Here is a 22,409-nt window from a genome sequence, read left to right as displayed (position 1 = left end):
TTCTTGCTTTCCTACTTTTCTACTTCCTGTTCTTCCTCCTTTCCACTCTTCAGGGCTAGTTTCTCAGAATTTCACATCCTGGCTTTGATATTTTTTTCTGCGTGGAGGCATCTCTGAATCTCTTATGAAGGTGCATTAAAGGTTCCTCCCTGGGCAGCCTATAAGACCCCCATAGCATTGCTTACATTGCCTCACAATTGCCCCATAATTAGATTCTAAGCTCCACGAGGATGGAGAACATCTTTGATTTGTCCTCCAGTGCTTACTACCATACACGGCACATAGCAAGCACTGAATAAACATCTGCTGAATACATTTTAAAACTCCATGAAAAATATCCTATTTTTCTGTGCTCAAAGCACAGTTTTTGGTTGTTGTTATTTGTTCTGATTTTTTGCTTTTGTTAAATTTTAATTCCCTGTTGAAGAAAACCACGCATCAACAAATCTATAGTCAGAGCCCCAAGCCACAGACAAGGAAGTGAAGAGAGCAGGGTCATTAAAAGTGACCTCAAAGAGTCAATAGCCCCGGCAAGTTCCAGGGTCCTTGGCCAGGTCTCTTACCCTCACCTCCGGGCTTTCCCTACCTAACCAGTGGAATTAATTCTAGTTGCTCAATTTTTCATTCCTGTAAGAACTTCAAGGTCCCTCAGTAAGCTTTGTATGGAGCAGGTGACAAAAATTAATTAATAGTTCAATGGGCATTGCTTTAAATGTACTATGATTTTAACGTGGAATCTGTATAATACCTATCCCTAAGGGTATACAAACTTTCAAAACCCTTTCAACGTCTCTTCAAAATGCATTCCAAAAAGAATTAGGTTATGGCATGGATTATAGCCATTTTGCAGGTGGAAACCAGAAGACAGAGAGGTCAGGGATAGTTTTCTTTTGAAGACATAAAAGAAGGTTTTGAAAAAGGGATATTTTCTTTCTCTAATCCCACTTCTTCCCTTTTGCCATCATACAGACTTCTCTCATACCATGTTTTTTTAATAATTTTTTTAAAATTTTATTTTATTTATTTCTTCGGCTGCGTTGGGCCTTTGTTACTGCGCACGGGCTTTCTCTAGTTGCGGCAAACAGGGGCTACTCTTCATTGTGGTGGGCAGGCTTCTCACTGCGGTGGCTTCTCTAGTTGCGGAGCACGGGCTCTAGGCGCGCCGGCTTCAGTCATTGAGGCACGTAGTTGAGGCTCAGTAGTTGTTGCTCACAGGCTCTAGAGCGCAGGCTCAGTAGTTGTGGTGCACGGGCTTAGTTGTTCTGTGGCATGTGGGATCTTCCCGGACCAGGAATCAAACCCGTGTCCCCTGCATTGGCAGGTGGATTCTTAACCACTGTGCCACCAGGGAAGTCCCTCTCATACCATCTTTAATGCTTTATTGTGTTTGGATTTTTGTTTGTTTTTGTTTGTTTTATAAATCTTTCTTCTTCTAGACTTTATGCTCCTTGCAGGCAGACGCTAGGTGTTACTTTTCTTTTTGTCCCTACTTTTCTTTTTGTCCCTAGCTTAGGTTCCAGACTTGTGCAGACATGCAAACAATGTTTGCTGAAATGTTTCCCCAACTCTTAAAAGTTCTCTGCTAACTGTGTTCTTAGGCTGTCAGGTAAGCAACTCTGTCTTTATCAAAGAAAAACCTTAGTTTCAAAAGAAACAAGTATTTCCTGATTTTTTGATTTTCACTTTAACAATAGAGGACCTACTTAAATATATTTTTCAAATACGTAACTCCTAGATATTAATGCAGATAGATGCAAATCTCTGGAGATTAATGGGTTCCTGCCACATCTTAAAGGAGGCTGCCAGAGAGAGAGGAGCAGCTGAAGGTTTTGTAGGGGCTTAGTCACATGGTTCAATAGTAACAGAAGGGAATGAGTAGAGAAGAAAAACAAAAATAAAAACAAAAGCAACCATTCAATTAGTCCAGATGGAGAAAAACAGCCCATAAGCTAATTGATTATAGCTATCATGACAGCTGATTACAGTGTCTGCCTGTAAAAACACAGGGCCAAAAAAAAAAAAAAAAATGCACACAAAAAAATGCACAGCTCCATTTGGCTGCCTTTCATTGGTTCAATGGTGAAATTCCATCCAAATAGATGATGCAGTGCAATCCAGCCCTTCTTGGGTAATAAAGTGAACCCAATGATGTTTCATGGTGGGAGGTCTCGTCAGCTGAGCAGCCTTGCCGACTGCGGCTTGGATTGTCTTGGGAGCTAAGTGCTACATCAGTCACACTTCTGTGTATAAAGGCAGACCTCTGGGATACTTCTTTTCTGTGCCGAAGTGGCTTAAAAGCGATGACACTATTAGGGCTAAAGATCCACTGTCAGGCAAACCATCTGCATCTAGGTGTTTCTTTAGGATTGAAGATAATTTGCCCTCAAGCCTGCTCTCCACTCCCCCTGATGGCCCATGACTGCTAGTGGCCCATTCTGCTCAAGCAATTACAAAGACAAATGTAGCACATGCCCTTGGGAGGAAAGATAGATCATAAATTACAATTACAGCAAATTACAACGCAGTGCGCTGAATTCTTTGATGGTGCTCTTGGGGCCCAAAGGAGGCACACACTTTTGCTGTTGGGCAATTGGGGGTAGAGAAGACTTCTCAGAGCAGGTCTAGAACTGGGCTTCTAAAGTCAGTAAGATTTTTTCAGACATATGTAAAACACATAGCACTGGATCTAACAAAGATTAAATTTTCAAATAAAGAAATATTTTGTTATTTATGAAAGTAATACTATTACTATTAATTGGGAGGGAGAGTGTTTTGGCAGGGAAACAACACACATGAAGGCAATAAGAAACATCCCGTGCTGGATACGGACTTCCCTGGTGGCGCAGTGGTTAAGAATCCACCTGCCAATGCAGGGGACACGGGTTCGAGCCCTGGTCCGGGAAGATCCCACATGCCGTGGAGCAACTAAGCCCGTGCACCACAACTACTGAGCCCACGTGCCACACCTACTGAAGCCTGCGCACCTAGGGCCCATGCTCTGCAACGAGAGAAGCCACCACGATGAGAAGCCCGTGCACTGCAATGAAGAGTAACTCCCGCTCGCCTCAACTAGAGAAAAGCCCGCACACAGCAATGAAGACCCAACGCAGCCAAAAAACAATAAATAAAAATAAATAAATAAAATAAATACATTTTTTAAAATTAAAAAAAAAAAAGAAACATCCCATGCTGGAAACAAGGAACAGTCCTTTGTGGCTAGAAGAGGAGGGGAGTGACAATGGAATTCTCGGTTTAGCGAGATGACTTTGTTGGCAGAGTGGAGAGTGGATTGATAGGTTAAGAGAGGGAGATGGAGTCAGGAGACCCATTAGGCAGCTGCTACAAGAAGTTCAGTCAGGATGAATGGGACTACCCTCTGAGGGGACAGTACGAGGAAACGTTGCCCTGGGGTAAGAAGAATCAGCAGCAACCAGGTTCTAACACATTGCAAGGCCAGCTTGTGCCTCCCGGGCCAGGCCAGTCTCCGTCACATTCATGTCCAGACACCTGCAACCAGGGCTGGTTTAGTTCTTAGTCTCTGGCACCTATAGATGCTAGAGCAGCAGTTCTCAGCTCTGCCTGCACCTCACCTGGGAACCACTTTTATAATGTAGGTGCCTCAGCTCCACTCCAGACCTACTGAATCAATCCCTGGGCAGATCTCCACTTATTAAGTGCCCCACACAGCCAGAACTGAGAACCACGGCTCAGCAGTCAGGCACAACAGTGACTCTTATTCAGTGCCTTTCTCAAAAAGTCTCCACTTGTGTGTGCCTGGCTGTGGGGACACATGGTAGCTGGATGGGGATGCCCCTGCACCAGGCTGATCATTCTAGGGAAGGAAGCGAGGCCCTACCACTATGTGACTTGAGTGTCTCGCTCTTGAAAGCTTTGAAAATGCCTGTGAACACACCCAAATGAGGGGTTCCAAAAGAATTTAGGGGGCTGACTCCACAAAGGCAGAATAGAATATAGATTCTCAGTTACCCAGTGACCATCAATAATGATGCAGGAGAAAACAAAGATCTTAGCCTTGGTCCCCCATGATCGGACTGGGTAACTTCCATAAGTTTCACCTGTATGGTACACTCTGACTCTGCAACCAGAACTCTGCACACTGGAGACAAGACAATCATAGTGAAAAGAATGACATCCATCTGAATTATGTCTCAGTAAATAAAATCGTTTCAGTTTCCCAAGCTCTTAATCTACAGAAGATACTACGCTAAGTACATTGCATTCCTTATCCTGTTCAAGACTCTCCAAAACCCTAGGAGAGAATTCTTAGATTCAAAACCCTAAGGCTTCCCTGGTGGCGCAGTGGTTGAGAGTCCGCCTGCCGATGCAGGGGACACGGGTTCATGCCCTGGTCCGGGAAGATCCCACATGCCGCGGAGCGGCTGGGCCCGTGAGCCATGGCCGCTGAGCCTGCGTGTCCGGAGCCTGTGCTCCGCAGCGGGAGAGGCCACAACAGTGAGAGGCCCGCGTACTGCAAAAAAAAAAAAACAACCCTAGGAGAGAATTCTTAGATTCTACAGATGGAGAAATGAGATTCTGAAAGCCCAAGTAACTTGGGAAAGCTTACCGAGCTAGGAAGCGACAGATCCAACCCTGAACCCAGATCAGATCAAACCCGTATGGTAAACACCACTCTTACTGCTTACATGTCTCCAGGATTCGTAGCCCATTTTGGAATGTAACCTCCTTGAGACCAAAGGCTAAGTAAAATTTAGGATTATCTTTGAGTCTCTCCCTTAGACCTCCTCTACTTTTGTTTTTTGAATTACTGGATTTTTTGAGAGAATAAGGTCAGGGAAATTCTGTCAATATCAGGCCCCTCCCTCCTGCTGCCCACTGGGTCTGAACATCCTCAGTGGAGGCAGCATTCAAGAGGTTACCTCTGCCAAGTGCAGATCCTGTTCTCTCAGGGGAGAAAACAAACTACACTGGGAGCCTGAGAGTCCTTTCTGCATTTAGTGTATAAATCTAGTGAGCATATTAGTTACTTTTAGAAGTGAAGCTGGACACTCAGGGAGAATTTTGATAAGAAAGGAGTAGCCGGGCCTTTAGCACATGAGACTCAGAGTTCAATGACTTGTTCAAAGCCAGCTTTTAGTAGACATGTTTTTACCTACTATTTTGGATATTTTATTATGTCCAGGAAGGAAGAGAAAGGGAATAGTTATGGGCAAGGCTATAAAGACACTGAGACTGCAAAACTGAGATCAGTGTCAATGCATGAGTTCATTCATTCAACAGATATTTATGATTGAGCAACTAACTGTGGGCAGTTTTTTATTTGTGTGGTTCCAACATGCATGAATTTCCACTGCTATGGTTTAATTAAGGAACACCAGCTCCCTGACAATATGATTCAAATTTTGGTGACCACAATATATTAACTGTGAGTGAGTGAGAACATCATAAACTTGCTCTTAGCTCTTTGTTCCACAAATCACTACATAGTAACAGATGCACATCATGATCAGCAACTCATCACGGTCACTTCTTTCAAAGTCTGCTGGGAATGGGTCACTGCAGACCTGTTGTTCAGTTCACACACAGACAGCAAAGCATGTAGTTCTTTTGCCGCCTCATCTCCTAGTGGTAAGCCCACATGCCATTTTACAGAAATGGATAATCCAAAGAAGGAATTTGCCAACGACGATGAAAGTGCAGCATAGAAACAAAAAGTGACAATGCTGTAAGTGAAATTCAAATGGAACAGTGGAATTTTAGAAGACATAGCTGATCGGGGGAATGTTGACACTGCCACACTTTGAGAAAGACCAGATATGCAGCCAGGGGAACTTACTAAAGGCAAACGTAGGAACATAAATGAAGAAAGAGGTTGGGATGAAAAGGATGAAGATGTCCCAGAGGAAATCACACTGGCAAAAAAGTGCACATTAAAAGAACTCTGACATATTTCATAACATTGAAATGGACAAAAGGTTGGAAGCTGATCCAAACCTAGAAAGGTGTGACAATTCAGTAAGGCATAGGAAAGTTCAATATCTTAGACAATGGTATTTTTTCCCCACTGATTATTCAGATGTCATCTTTACGACCTCTCCCTATGATGCAAAAGCAAGGACTGCTTGTATTAAGTGCCAGGCATCAGAAAACACAGTCCCTGAGGAGCTTCAAGATGGTGGAAGAGTAAGACATGCAGATCACCTTCCTCCCCACAAATACATCAAAAATACATCTACATGTGGAACAATCCCTACAGAACACTTACTGAACACTGGCAGAAGACCTCAGACTTCCCAAAAGGCAAGACTATCCCCACGTGGTAGGGCAAAAGAAAAAAAGGAAAAACAGAGACAAAAGAATAGGGACGGGACCTGCACCAGTGGGAGGGAGCTGTGAAGGAGGAAAGGTTTCCACAAACTATGAAGCCCCTTCGCGGGCGGAGACGGCGGGTAGCGGACGCGGGGAGCTTCAGAGCCACGGAGGAGAGCACAGCAACAGGGGTGTGGAGGGCAATGTGGAGAGGTTCCCGCACAGAGGATCGGTGCTGACCAGCACTCACCAGCCCGAGAGGCTTGTCTGCTCACGCGCCCAGGCGGGCGGGGGTTGGCAGCTGAGGCTCGGGCTTCGGTTGGATGCAGGGAGAGGACTGGGGTTGGCGGCGTGAAAACAGCCTGAAGGGGGCTAGTGCACCACAGCTAGCCAGGAGGGAGTCCAGGAACAAGTCTGGAGCTGGCGAAGAGGCAAGAGACCATTGTTTCAGGTGCGTGAGGAGAGGGGATTCAGAGCACCACCTAAAAGAGCTCCAGAGATGGGCGCGAGCCGCGGCTATCAGTGCAGACCACAGAGGCGGGCATGAGACGCTAAGGCTGCTGCTGCCGCCACCAAGAAGCCTGTGTGCGAGCACAGGTCACTATCCACACCTCCCCTCCCGGGAGCCTGTGCAGCCCACCACTACCAGGGTCCCGTGATCCAGGGAAAACTTCCCCGGGAGAACGCACGGCACGCCTCAGGCTGCTGCAACGTCATGCTGGTCTCTGCCGCTGCAGGCTCGCCCCGCATCCGTACCCCTCCCTCCCCCCGGCCTGAGCGAGCCAGAGCCCCCGAATCAGCGGCTCCTTTAACCCCGTCCTGTCTGAGTGAACAACAGATACCCTCAGGCAACCTACACGCAGAGGCGGGGCCAAATCCAAAGCTGAGCCCCAGGAGCTGTGCGAACAGAAAAGAGAAAGGGAAATTTCTCCCAGCAGCTCAGGAGCAGCAGGTTAAATCTACAAAACAACTTGATGTACCCTGCATCTGTGGAGTACCTGAATAGACAACGAATCATCCCAAATTGAGGAGGTGGACTTAGGGAGTAAAGATATATTATTTTTTCCCCCTTTTTCTCCTTATGTGAGTATGTATGTGTATGCTTCTGTGTGTGATTTTGTCAGTATAACTTTGCTTTTACCATTTGTCCTAGGGTTCTGTCTGTCCATTTTATTTTTCTTCTTTCTTTTTTTAGTATAGTTTTTAGCACTTGTTATCATTGATGGATTTGATTTTAGGTTTGGTTAGTCTCCTCTTTCTTTTTTTTTATTACTTTTCTAAAATTCTTTTTTATTTTAATAACTTTATTTTACTTTATTTTATCTCCTTCCTTTCTTTCTATCTTTCTTCCTCTCCCTCTCTCTCTCTCTCTCTCTCTCTTTCTTTCTTTCTTTCTTTTCTCCCTTTTATGCTGAGCCATGTGGATGACAGGCTCTTGGTGCTCCAGCCAGGCATCAGGGCTGTGCCTCTGAGGTGGGAAAGCCAAGTTCAGGACACTGGTCCACAAGAGACCTCCCAGCTCCACGTAATATCAAACGGCGAAAATCTCCCAGAGATCTCCATCTCAACGCCAAGACCCAGCTCCACTCAACGACCAGCAAGCTACAGTGCTGGACACCCTATGCCAAACAACTAGCAAGACAGGAACACAGCCCCACCCATTAGCAGAGAGGCTGCCTAAAATCATAATAAGGCCACAGACACCCCAAAACACACCACCAGACGTGGACCTGCCCACAAAAAAGACAAGATCCAGCCTCATCCACCAGAACACAGGCACTAGTCCCCTCCACCAGGAGGCCTACACAACCCACTGAACCAACCATAGCCACTGGGGACAGACATGGGAAACAACGGGAACTACGAACCTGCAGCCTGTGAAAAGGAGACCCCAAACACAGTAAGTTAAGCAAAATGAGAAGACAGAGAAACACACAGCAGATGAAGGAGCAAAGCAAAATCCCACCAGACCTCACAAATGAAGACGAAATAGGCAGTCTACCTGAAAAAGAATTCAGAGAAATGATAGTAAAGATGATCCAAAATCTTGGAAATAGAATGGAGAAAATAAAAGAAACGTTTAACAAGGACCTAGAAGAAGTAAAGAGCAAACCAACAGTGATGAACAACACAATAAATGAAATTAAAAATTCTCTAGAAGGGATAAATAGCAGAATAACTGAGCAGAAGAACGGATAAGTGACCTGGAAGATAATATAGTGGAAATAACTACTGCAGAGCAGAATAAAGAAAAAAGAATGAAAAGAATTGAGGACAGTCTAGGAGACCTCTGGGACAGCATTAAACACAACAACATTCGAATTATTGGGGTCCCAGAGAAGAAGAGAAAAAGAAAGGGACTGAGAAAATATTTGAAGAGATTATAGTTGAAAACTTCCCTAATATTGGAAAGGAAATAGTTAATCAAGTCCAGGAAACACAGAGTCCCATACAGGATAAACCAAGGAGAAACACGCCAAGACACATATTAATCAAACTCTCAAAAATTAAATGCAAAGAAAAAATACAAAAACAGCAAGGGAAAAACAACAAATAACATACAAGGGAATCCCTATAAGGTTAACAGCTGATCTTTCAGCAGAAACTCTGCAAGTTAGAAGGGAGTGGCAGGACATACTTAAAGTGATGAAAGGGAAAAACCTACAACCAAGATTACTCTACCAGCAAGGATCTCATTAAGATTTGACAGAGAAATTAAAACCTTTACAGAGAAGCAAAAGCTAAGAGAATTCAGCACCACCAAACCAGCTTTACAACAAATGGGAAAGGAACTTCTCTAGGCAGGAAACACAAGAGAAGGAAAAGACCTACAATAACAAACCCAAAACAATTAAGAAAATGGGAATAGGAACATACATATAATTACCTTGAATGTAAATGGATTAAATGCTCCAACCAAAAGACATAGATGGGCTGAATGGATACAAAAACAAGACCCATATATATGCCATCTACAGGAGACCCACTTCAGATCTAGAGACACATACAGACTGAATGTGAAGGGATGGAAAAAGATAAAACATGCAAATGGACATCAAAAGAAAGCTGGAGTAGCAATTCTCATATCAGACAAAATAGACTTTAAAAGAAAGACTATTACAAGAGACAAAGAAGGATACTACATAATGATCAAGGGATCAATCCAAGAAGAAGATATAACAATTGTAAATATTTATGCACCCAACATAGGAGCACCTCAATACATAAGGCAAATACTAACAGCCATAAAAGGGGAAATCGACAGTAACACAATCATAGTAGGGGACTTTAACACCCCACTTTAACCAATGGACAGATCATCCAAAATGAAAATAAATAAGGAAATACAGCTTTAAATGACACATTAAACAAGATGGACTTAATTGATATTTATAGGACATTCCATCCAAAAACAACAGAATACACACTCCTCTCAAGTGCTCATGGAACATTCTCCAGAATAGATCATACCTTGGGTCACAAATCAAGCCTTGGTAAATTTAAGAAAATTGAAATCGTATCAAGTATCTTTTCCAGCCAAAACGCTATGAGACTAGATATCAATTACAGGAAAAAAATCTGTAAAAAATACAAACACATGGAGGCTAAACAATACACTACTTTATAAGCAAGAGATCACTGAAGAAATCAAAGAGGAAACCAAAAAATACCTAGAAACAAATGACAGTGAAAACAAGATGACCCCAAACCTATGGGATTCAGCAAAAGCAGTTCTAAGAGGGAAGTTTATAGCAATACAATCCTACCTTAAGAAACAAGAAACATTTCAAATAAACAACCTAACCTTACAACTAAAGCAATTAGAGAAAGAAGAACAAAAATACCCCAAAATTAGCAGAAGGAAAGGAATCATAAAGATCAGATCAGAAATAAATGAAAAAGAAATGAAGGAAACAATAGCAAAGATCAATAAAACTAAAAGCTGGTTCTTTGAGAAGATAAACAAAATTGATAAACCATTAGCCAGACTCATCAAGAAAAAAAGGGAGAAGACTCAAATCAATAGCATTAGAAATGAAAAAGCAGTAACAACTGACACTGCAGAAATACAAAGGATCAAGAGAGATTACTACAAGCAACTATATGCCAATAAAATGGACAACCTGGAAGAAATGGACAAATTCTTAGAAATGCACAACCTTCTGAGAATGAACCAGGAAGAAATAGAAAATATGAACAGACCAATCACAAGAACTGAAATTGAAAATGTGATTAAAAATATTCCAGCAGGGCTTCCCTGGTGGTGCAGTGGTTAAGAATCCGCCTGCCAATGCAGGGGACATAGGTTCGATCCCTGGTCCAGGAAGATCCCACATGCTGCGGAGCAACTAAGCCCGTGGGCCACAACTACTAGAGCCCACGCAACTAGAGCCCATGCTCTGCAACAAGAGAAGCCACCACAATGAGAAGCCTGCATACCACAATGGAGAGTAGCCTCCCCTCTCTGCAACTAGAGAAAGACTGCAAGCAACAACAAAGACCCAATGCAGCCATAAATAAATAAATAATTTTAAAAAAATCTTCCAACAAACAAAAGCCCAGGACCAGATGGCTTCACAGGTGAATTCTATCAAACATTTAGAGAAGAGCTAACACCTATCCTTCTCAAACTCTTCCAAAATATACCAGAGGGAGGAACACTCCCAAACTCATTCTACGAGGCAACCATCACCCTGGTACCAAAATGAGACAAACATGTCAGAAGAAAAGAAAACTGCAGACCAATATCACTGATGAACATAGATGCAAAAATCCTCAACAAAATACTAGCAAACAGAATCCAATGGCACATTAAAAGGATCATACACCATGATCAAGTGGGGTTTATCCTAGGAAGGCAAGGATACTTCAATACACGCAAAGCAATCAATGTGATATACCATATTAACAAATTGAAGGAGAAAAACCACATGATCATCTCAATAGATGCAGAGAAAGCTTTCAACAAAATTCAACACCCATTTATGATAAAAACCCTCCAGAAAGTAGGCACAGAGGGAATTTTCCTCAACATAATAAAGGCCATATATGGCAAACCCACAGCCAACATCATCCTCAGTGGTGAAAAACTGAAACCATTTCCACTAAGATCAGGAGCAAGACAAGGTTGCCCACTCTCACCACTATTATTCAACATAGTTTTGGAAGTCCTAGCCATGGCAATCAGAGAAGAAAAAGAAATAAAAGGAATCCAAATCGGAAAAGAAGAAGTAAAGCTGTCACTGTTTGCAGATGACATGATACTCTAAATAGAGAATCCTAAAGATGCTACCAGAAAACTACTAGAGCTAATCAATGAATCTGGTAAAGTAGCAGGATGCAAAATTAATGCACAGAAATCTCTGGCAGGCCTATACACTAATGATGGAAAATCTGAAAGTAAAATTAAGAAAACACTCCCATTTACCATTGCAACAAAAAGAATAAAATATGTAGGAATAACCCTACCTAAGGAGATAAAAGACATGTATGCAGAAAATTGTAAGACACTGATGAAAGAAATTAAAGATGATACAAATAGGTGGAACTATATACTATGTTCTTGGATTGGAAGAATCAACATTGTGAAAATGACTATACTACCCAAAGCAATCTACAGATTCAGTGCAATCCCTATCAAAGTACCACTGGCATTTTTCACAGAACTAGAACAAAAAATTTCACAATTTGTATGAAAACACAAAAGACCCCAAATAGCCAAAGCAATCTTGAGAAAGAAAACCGGAGCTGGAGGTATCTGGCTCCCTGACTTCAGATTATACTACAAAGCTACAGTAATCAAGACAGTATGGTACTGGCACAAAAACAGAAATATAGCTCAATGGAACAGGATAGAAAGCCCAGAGATAAACCCACGCATATATGGGCACCTTATCTTTGATAAAGGAGGCCAGAATATACAGTGGAGAAAAGACAGTCTCTTCAATAAGTGGTGCTGGGGAAACTGGACAGCTACGTGTAAAATAATGAAATTAGAACACTCCCTAACACCATACAGAAAAATAAACTCAAAATCGATTAAAGACCTAAATGTAAGGCCAGACACTATGAAACTCTTAGAGGAAAACACAGGCAGAACACTCTATGACATAAATCACAGCAAGATCCATTTTGACCTACCTCTTAGAGAAATGGAAATAAAAACAAAAATAAACAAATGGGACCTAATGAAACTTCAAAGCTTTTGCACAGCAAAGGAAACCATAAACAAGATGAAAAGACAGCCCTCAGACTGGGAGAAAATATTTGCAAATGAAGAAACTGTCAGAGGATTAATCTCCAAAATTTATAAGCAGCTCATGTAGCTCAATATCAAAAAAACAAACAACCCAATCCAAAAATGGGCAGAACACCTAGATAGACGTTTCTCCAAAGAAGATATACCGATTGCCAAGAAACACATGAAATAATGCTCAACATCATTAATCATTAGAGAAATGCAAATCAATACTACAATGAGATATCATCTCACACCGGTCAGAATGGCCATCATGAAAAAATCTACAAACAATAAATGCTGGAGAGGGTGTGGAGAAAAGGGAACACTCTTGCACTGTTGGTGGGAGTGTAAATTGATACAGCCACTACGGAGAACAGTATGGAGGTTCCTTAAAAAACTAAACATAGAGCTACCATACAACCCAGCAATCCCACTACTGGGCATATACCCTGAGAAAACCATAATTCAAAAAGCGTCACGTAGTACCACCATGTTCATTGCAGCTCTATTTACAATAGCCAGGACATGGAAGCAACCTATGTGTCCATTGACAGATGAATGGATAAAGAAGATGTGGCACATATATACAATGGAATATCACTCAGCCATAAAAAGAAACTAAATTGAGTTATTTGTAGTGAGGTGGATGGATCTAGAGTCTGTCATACAGAGTGATGTAAGTCAGAAAGAGAAAAACAAATACCGTATGCTAACACATATATATGGAATCTAAAAAAAAAAAAAAAAAAATGGTCTTGAAGAACCTAGGGGCAAGAGGGGAATAAAGGCGAAGACCTACTAGAGAATGGACTTGAGGATACGGGGAGGGGGAAGGGTAAGCTGTGACAAAGTCAGAGAGTGGCATGAACATATATACAGTACCAAACATTAAAATAGATAGCTAGTGAGAAGCAGCCGCATAGCACAGGGAGATCAGCTCAGTGCTTTGTGACCACCTAGAGGGGTGGGATAGGTAGGGTGTGAGGGAGGGAGATGCAAGAGGGAAGAGACATCGGGATATATGTATATGTATAACTGATTCACTTTGTTATAAAGCAGAAACTAACACACCGTTGTAAAGCAATTATACTGTAATAAAGATGTTAAAAAAATAATAATAGACAAGAATAAAAAGAAAAACACAAACAAAAAAACACAGTCCCTGCCCTTTGCTGGTCTTACATCAAACAAATTAATTCTATAAATCTGTGATCAATTGTTCTGTTTAATGGGAGTGTTAGCTTAGCTCAGACTATCCATAAGGGATTTAGAGAGGAATTTTGGGAAGGTAATTAGTAGGGGGTTGGCTATGGAGAGAATAAAATAGCAAAGGAAATGTTGGGAGGGGGTGCTCCCAGTCTGAGGAGAATGCAAATCCCCCAGCCCAGCAAGTCTACTTCCTGTCCCACAGGCCCAGTGATGAGTGACTCTGAGCTGGTTTTTAAACTGGCTGCCAACAGTTCAACTGGTAATGTCAGACACATGTTAACTGACATCAGAATACAGAGATACAGGTTAAGATTCCTTCTCAAAATAATCCAGAAACTGAAAATGCTACCAAATGCCACTCTCGGCCAACTTGTGTGAATAAAGTTTCTTAAAACGAGTACAAAGTGTTTGGATGCAGATCTCCAAAGCTATGGACATGCAAAGTAGCATCTGGGGCTGCGAAAGTATGCTCTTCAGGAAATCAAGTCACGGGAGTGTATGAAATGACACATCTGGTTTTAGGCAGTGGCTGTGATTTTTAAGTCCACAATGTATATTATGTTGGGTTGTTTTGTCCATCATAAAATGTTTGAACTTTCAATTTATTGCTGCTACCGAGGAAGATTACAGCTATGTGATAGGCACATGGATGCCCCCAGGAACACAGCTGGTAAGAGGTGGACGGCTCCTTCGGATTCATCTCGTCCAACCTCTGCAGTTAAATTTAGTCTAGAGAGGCCAGCTGTCTAGTTCCAGTCAGATTTCTGCCTCACAATAACAACAGCCAACATTTACTGAGTACTGTGTGCTAGGCACAGTGCTGAGAGCCTTATATAGGACGCGTTGCCTCTTTAAATCCTCACAGATCCGTGAAATAGTTGCTGTTAGTATTACCATTTTATAATGTGGAAACAGGCTTATGTTATTCAGCTAACTTAAGCTAACCATGAGGGAGCTGCGATCTGAAATCAGGTAGAATGATCTGAGCTGACATTCTTAACCACTAAGCTAAGACTGTTAATAAATGACCTTTTCTGGATAATTAATCATATGCCCCCAAATAAGGTAATCATGGTCCCCGTCCCCTAGAGGACTTTAGAGTCCAGCTTTCCATATACAACTACTAATTTGTAAACCACCTTACGAGGTAAGTGAAATAATTTCCATTTTGCAAATGAGGAAACTAAAGGCACAAAGTTCAGTGGCTTCCCAAGGTTACATAGCTTATAATTGGTGAGAGTGGGACAGTCTATCGGTTCTTTCAGACCCATAAACCTGCCTCCCTGCATAGAACTATCCTGTCCCTCAGCAGGCTCTGGCTATTTGAACAGAACCTGCATACATCAAATATCTGATCTGAAATCAATGTGGATCCAGGCATTTCCGGAACCCATTTAAGTCAGCGGCAAGAATTTCACATTCTTAAATTTCTCTCTGTGATATACAGCAGCAACAGTCCAGAAGCTCACATGAGGCAGGTTTATTATGAAGAGGCTAATGGTGAATCGAACTCTTGGAGTGTGGTTTGAGGGCGGAACTGAGGCGGCGGAAGAGAAAAATTCACCGATTCTTATTCCCCCAGAGCATAGACAGCAAGAGACAAGAAAACAGAGCCGCCTTAAGAAGATGCCTGCAAGCTGTGGGCGCTAAGAAAAGGCCGGCATTGCAGTTCTAGGGAGGGAAGGGGAGGGGACTCTGCCGTCCTCTTTCCATTTTCTTGGCCACAATTCCCCACTGGTCTGTCAAGAGAAATGGGTCTGAGAAAAGCAGCATGATTCTCACCACAGCTCCTTAGCCAGTTTACAGAGGTTTTCAGCATAGCAGGCAGCTGCTTCCCAAATTCAGCTCTGCTCCCCTCTTCCTGGTTGAGTTTACAGTGTATCAACTCCGCCTGCCAGCACACAGTCCCAGTGCTCTTGAGTTGGGGCCAAAGTCTCCGAGGAGTGAAGCAGGTGGGGCCACCTTCTCAGGCTAGTGGCAGAGCTAGTTTGAGATGCTTTGCCACACAAAAGGGCCAATTTAAGAGACGGGATTACTTTCTCCATTCCACCCTTTTAAAAGCAGGAACAAATCATTTTCCAGATGACTGTTTCACTCACCTCTCTCTCTTTCTCTTCTCAGCTAAAAACGCCTTAGCACTGGAAAGGTGGTGGACCTGGACGCCTGCCTGGGGAGTCTGCTGAAAGGATCCAGGAAGACTTCTTCCCCCCAAGTCCCATCCCACCCTCCAGCTTAGCCCCGGGTGTTTGAAATTCCAACACTGAAGTGTTAGTCCTGTATCTTCTTTTAAAATGTAGAAGAGAGTAAACAAATTTATTCACACTGTAGAGTTAATTGTTCAGCGGGCTGGCTGGAATCTGCCGGTTCCCCCAGGCCAGGAAATGCCTGCTTACATCAGCCTTCAGGCAGGAAGAGTATTCAAAAAAGGATAGTTTAGGGATGTAGAACTTTTAATTTCACCTTTTGGGTGGCAACACCAAGTGTCCAGAAACTATGTTCCCTAAGTCTGAGAAATCAACCCCTGGTTTCATTTCTATTAAACTTGGAAATCCCCTACCGTCAACATCAAGACCTTGTAGTTTAAACTCATCTTGATAATCCGAGGATGAATAGCTAAAATTTGGAAATTAGGATGATTTTTATTCTTACCTAAAAGCATTTTCCAAATATGCTTAAGGATTCTTAATTTTCATGTAGACTGCAATTTTCTTTCTGTTTTGATCTGTACGATATATGCATGTGAAGCTAAGGTGCAGATACTGCTATTCATGTGTTGATTGATCGAACAGTTGCTAAGTGGAGCCCAGACATTTAAATTTCCTCTCTCAACTGTTGATCATCATTACAATTCAGTTGAATAGGGCACTGTTTCCCTGCCCTCTCTGTTGCTACTCAAATCAGATGTTATGGTCACCATGGTAACCACCTACTCTTTCTCCCTGTTATTTCATTCATTAAACTTAAAGTGCACAGGCTAGAAAATATTATGATTTTTTTTTAAAAAAAACTCTAATAGGAGTCAATCAAGCTCACCTAAGACAGGGAGTCACTTCAGTGTAAATGTTTTATTTAAAAAATCAGTTGAAAACATGTTCATCAGAAACAAATCATCACTAGGAAAACAGAACTGAGGGGTTGAATTGTCTCAATTGCTTGGAGATTTTTTTAAATGTTCAAAGTGGTTTTCAGGGATAAAGTGGGATTATCACTGACACTTCTAACTGGTCTTGATGGAAAGGCTGCCTTGATGGGCTTGAAAGCTGTGGGAGTCTCAGAGGTTGTAGGTTGGGTCATAAAATGAAACAAGGTCTGTTTAAACCACACCTATGGGTGTAAAAGTGTATTTTTCTGTATAAATTTCTCTCCCTCCCCACACAAAAACATTAGAGAAAAAGTAAAAAAATGTTTCCTTAAAAGCAGTACTTTGCTCATTTGTAAACAATTAATATTGACTGTCGATCATAGTTCTAGATGCAAGGGAGCAGGCTGAAATCAGATGAGTCCCTGAGTCTGGAGCTAGGAGTCTGGGCAGGGAGACAGATAATCAATGAAACCCCCAGAAGGATGGGGGCTGTTCAATCACAGAGCGTGTCTCTATTAAGCACCACTATTTGACCACCATTTCCAAGGCAGTCACCCACAAGTGGGAGTCTATCACTGAGGCAAGTCAGTTGTTGCACATCCTGTGGGAGACCACATCCGCCTAAAAACACAGTGCATTGAGGAGTTTTCATCAAGAATCCTCTCTTTCTCTTTCTTTCTCTCTCCAGGCATCCTGAAACGTTGCCCCTTTTGGCTCCTAGAAACAGACAGTAAGACCCCTACAGATGAAAACTCTCTTCCTGCCCACAAATGTCTACCTTGTCTAAGACAGGTGTTTTGCATCTTCCCAATCACCAACATGGACGGGAGATAATTGCAAAACGACTCTCCCACCATCACCAAATTATTATTTCTAACAGAGAAATTCTGGTTTGCAGGGACCAAGGCTCTCCATTTCCTCTGCTCACTGAGGTTGCGATTTCACTTTCAAACTGAACGGGTTTATTTTAGAGCCTCTGCACAGAAAATCTCACCCAACGTGATCAACAAATCTACTTATTCCCTGGTTGAGACTGCCTGGGGACAAATTTTGAGTGTAATGCTGATTAGTAAGCCGCACTGGACCCTCTGAACAGACTTCAGGGACCCAGGGACCATCCTGAGTAGAGACCACTGTAAATGTCATTCACAGCCATGACCAGCTGGTCCCACCCACCTTCCATTCCCCACCTCCCAGGGCTCATATGGTTTGCAGGAATGAGGTTTATAGGGAAACTAGTACAACAGGACGCCTTTGTACTGTGAGTGATGCCAAACTCTGACATCAGGAAGGCCTGGAATGCACATTGTCATTTGCTTCCCTTTGCCCATCTGCTGGCTGCCTCATCCTCCCCAAAAGCTCCCAAGGTTTCTTTGTGGCTTTTCCAAAAGCTTCCAGCTTCCTCTTCTATTCAAAAGTCTTTCCAATTCTAGTATCTTCTGTGCAAAATAGAAAAAAGGGTGAGGGGCACAGAATGTAAGACTAACAGATTTGGGATTTGATATAAAGCTTAAGGCTACGGGGTCTGGAGACTTGATTCTAGTCCCACCTCAGCCAAATCCAACTGGATGCTTTCAGTCAAATCACTTACACTTAGTTTTCTCATCTGTCAAAATGCATATTTAATGAGATCAAACAAGAGGAAGTGCTCTGGAAAGTTAAAACTTTGGTACAAATGTCAGATGCAACAGAACTATTATACAGTAGAACTCATACTATAGTTTTGAGAAGATTTCAGACAAAATCACGGATTTCAGAAGGCATATAGCCTTTACTTCATGCCATCACAACCCTCCTAGTGATCTAAGTTAGAAACTTCAGCCTCAAGCCTTGATTCCACATCTAGTGAGGTATTAATCAATCCCATCAATTCTACCTCCAAACCGTCTCTCTAGTCTGTATGTAGTCCTTCTTTGTTAACACTGTCATTGCCATGAATGAGGCTCTCTCAAAATTGGTTCCTTCCCTCTAATCTTACCTTCTCTCAATGCATTAGCCACAGCAGCAGTCAGAAATCTCTTTCTAAAATGGTCAACTGATGTTGTCTCTCCTCCATTAAAATCTTTTGCTGACACCTCATCAACTACAGCATAAAGCCTACGTTCTCAGTGAAGCACATTACTCCTTCCACAAACTTGCTCTCCTGATTGATAGCCTCTCTTCTCACTGTCTTCTTCCTGGAGAACTGGTGGCTTTGCACAGATAGCTCTTTCTTCCTTTTTGTCCATTGACTCTGTTCATTCTTCTGACACATGTTCAGACACTGCTGCCACTGGGAATCCTCCTGACCTTCTCAGACTGGGTTAATGACCACCCTGCTATTCCCACAGCACCTTCTACATACCTCGTATTCCAGTATTTCTCACATGATCCTGAAATGTTTTGGATTGTTGCTTTGCTGAAGGTACAACTGGTAATACCCAGTGTAGCATTTCCGATGGCCTGGTTTTACTGAATCATGAAAAACTCAGCACAGATCCCTGGACGCATCTGACAGCTCTGGGGCAAGGAACCATCCCTACCTTACTTTCGGTAATGGCCTATGTCATAATGGCAACACCCTTGGCTTAAGCCTGAATCACAGACTCCTCCTCCACGAAACAGATTTAGTTTCGGGGAACACGTCTGGTTCCTCCACTTTAAAACTGAACTGAACAGGAACTTCAGAGTGTGTATATCAGTGGTGGCAAAGTAGTACCGCATAGTTACTTTGCCCAGACGTAAGTTAAGGTCAGTAGAACACTGTTGCCCTGGTTTTGGTTCTTTCCTTCTACAATGTAAGGATAATCGTAACTTCTAGTTAGGTAGCTTCCAGGTTACTGTACTGTGAAGATCTCTTAATAAATTATTCTAGACAATGCTAGGTTAGAAACAGTTCCACCCAGGAGAGGGGTGTACAAGCATATCTTTCCTGTGCATCAGCTGTTTAGCAGGCAAAGGTAGAAGGCTTGAATTCTCCTGATGTTTTGCCCTAGTCTAATTCACTCATTGCTATAAAGGGTAGTATTAACAGTTATTCTGAAAATGTCTCTAAATACAAAGTCTAATGCTGGGTAACTTCCATTCAAATCCAAAGCCAGAAAAGGAAAGGTGACTTACTAGGCATAAGTTTCGGGAGGCACTTAAGTGACAATTAATGAAAACTCCAAGGAAGGTAGAGTTTTCCAAAATCATACGTCAAACGATAACGTCTGTGTGGGACAGCCCAAGCCTTCCTGAAAAAGAAACACCCCAATCCTCCCCAGGTTAATTATGCTTACTCATACAGGAATTACATTTCCTTAGCCCCTGAAGCTGGGCATGACACCCTGGGGCCTGGGGACAGTTTACACTTAGAAGGACTTGCCAAAATTGACTACACAGTACATAACTTTGCATTAAGTCCTCCAAACCAGCCTGACCAGTCTTGAGCTGAAAAACACAGGATCATCCTTTTCAGTGTTACTGATAAGGAACTCAGCAATAGTCAACTCAGTGTAGCTTCGGAGCCTTTAGACTACATTCTGGGCAAAGTAGAATCAGCAAATTTTACGCACCTTGGGCTTCCCTGGTGGCACAGTGGTTGAGGATCTGCCTCCCAATGCAGGGGACACGGGTTCGAGCCCTGGTCTGGGAAGATCCCACATGCCATGGAGCAACTAGGCCCGTGAGCCACAACTACTGAGCCTGTGCGTCTTGAGCCTGTGCTCCGCAACAAGAGAGGTCGCGACAGTGAGAGGCCCGCGCACCACGATGAAGAGTGGCCCCCGCTTGCTGCAACTGGAGAAAGCCCTCGCACAGAAACGAAGATTCAACACAGCCAAAAATAAATAAATTAATTAATTTAAAAAAATATTTATGTACCTTAATAATTGGGTGTTTTACAGTGAAGTTGAGTTGCCCATTTCTATACAGATTCACTTACTCCTAAATGAACATATGACCATTTAAATATGTCTTCATTTAAGAAGAGAGAGCATGATACTTTATATACCATAATGTCAGATCAGAAACCATGCAACTTGTATCTGAGAATTAAATTGCTTTTTAAAACCAAAAGTAAAACAAAACAGGGCTTCCCTGGTGGCGCAGTGGTTAAGAATCCACCTGCCAATGAAGGGGACACCGGTTCGATCCCTGGTCTGGGAGGATCCCACTTGCTGTGGAGCAACAAAGCCCATGTGCCACAACTACTAAGCCTGGACTAGCCTGCGAGCCACAACTACTGAGCCCACATGCCACAACTACTGGAGCCCGTGTGCCTAGAGCTCGTGCTCCGCAACAAGAGAAGCCACTGTAGTGAGAAGCCCACGCACTGCAATGAAGAGCAGCCCCTGCTACCGCAACTAGAGAAAGCTCATGCGCGATAACGAAGACCCAAACGCAGCCAAAAATAAATAAACTATAAAAAAAAAAACAACTTTTTTTTTAATTGCAGATACAATACAAATTCATGATGGAAAAAAACATGAGTTTTATTTAAAGAAAAAATATTAGGACAAAATAGATATTAACACCCAGGTCAATCATTGAGAGCGCTTTGTTTAGTTCCTTCTATGAATTTTTTTTTAACAAAGTTGAGATCACACGGCACAAAAAAATTTGCACTTTACTATTTCATATGCTGTATACTGTACACATTTTCCTGTGTTTTAACAGCTCCTTGTCCAGAACATTTTAATGGTTCTTTTTTGGGGGGGGGGCATGCTGCAGAGCATGTGGAATCTTAGTTCCCAACACCAGGGATTGAACCTGCGCCCCCTGCAGTGGAACCTTGGAGTCTTAACCACTGGACTGCCAGGGAAATTCCTTAATGATTCTTTAAAATCTTTCTGAGTGAATTCCCTGGTGATCCAGTGGTTAGGTCTCTGTGCTTCCAATGCAGGGGATGTGGGTTCGATCTCTGGTCAGGGAACTAAGATCCCACAAGCCATGTGGGGTGGCCAAGAAAAAAGAAAAACAAAATTAGTAGATGTATTGTAAATTCCTTAACGTTGCCCCATTGTAGAAAATTTGTGATACAATATTTCAGATTTTAAGATTGGATATTTAACAATGTATATGATATTCCCAAGTAATTTAGAGGACTAAACATATTAGCAAGGGTCAGAAACACCTAAATAATAGTCATTATATGTCGACTAGTGGTTATGAGTTTATTCTCTGGAGTTAGCATACTCACTGGCTTCACATTCTGGTTCTGCTTCAACCGAGTGACCCTCTGTGTTATGTAATCTTCCTAACGTATGAAGTTTTCTTATCCCCTAAATGAGAATAAGAGTTGTACCACCTGATAGGTTATCACTAAATTAGTGTCATTAAAGCACTTAGTGCAGTGTTTGCCACACAATAGTCAATGGATGTTAACTATTTAAGAACGATTATTGATGTTATTAGTACATTATTTGATATTATTAGCAGTAATTATTTCTATGATTAGTAACTTATTGCTAATCATTCGATTTTGCTGGGCTGCGGCAATGTTGTCAGAAGAGACCAAATGGCACTTACTGATTAATTTAGATCTAAACAATTCTTTTAAAATACGTCATTTAAGGAGAAAGTCATTTTGCATTTTGGGATGTGATTTCAGAAGGCAGGTACAGAAAG

At 42.3% G+C, this 22,409-nt stretch overlaps 1 protein-coding gene across 5 annotated transcripts in view; it reads right to left on the bottom strand.

Moving 5' to 3' along the window:
• DLG2 (discs large MAGUK scaffold protein 2) overlaps positions 1-22,409 on the bottom strand; it is a 2,041,254-nt gene that overhangs the window by 233,758 nt on the left and 1,785,087 nt on the right. Inside the window, exon 1 of one of the 5 annotated variants that reach the window (XM_019948681.3) lies at positions 19,165-19,322. The exons of 3 other annotated variants lie outside the window; for them this stretch is intronic. In XM_019948681.3, the coding sequence (XP_019804240.1) occupies positions 19,165-19,252 (88 nt within the window). In that variant the 5' untranslated portion in view covers positions 19,253-19,322. Of the gene's footprint in view, positions 1-15,520; positions 15,693-19,164; positions 19,323-22,409 lie in introns of those variants that run through there. One more of the 5 variants, XM_019948682.3, reaches the window with a different exon arrangement.

The sequence above is a fragment of the Tursiops truncatus genome, chromosome 8, assembly GCF_011762595.2.
Source record: "Tursiops truncatus isolate mTurTru1 chromosome 8, mTurTru1.mat.Y, whole genome shotgun sequence".
In the NCBI taxonomy this organism is placed as follows: Eukaryota; Metazoa; Chordata; class Mammalia; order Artiodactyla; family Delphinidae; genus Tursiops; species Tursiops truncatus.
The sequence above is the reverse complement of the archived record's forward strand: the minus strand, read 5'-3'. Positions and strand labels throughout refer to the sequence as shown.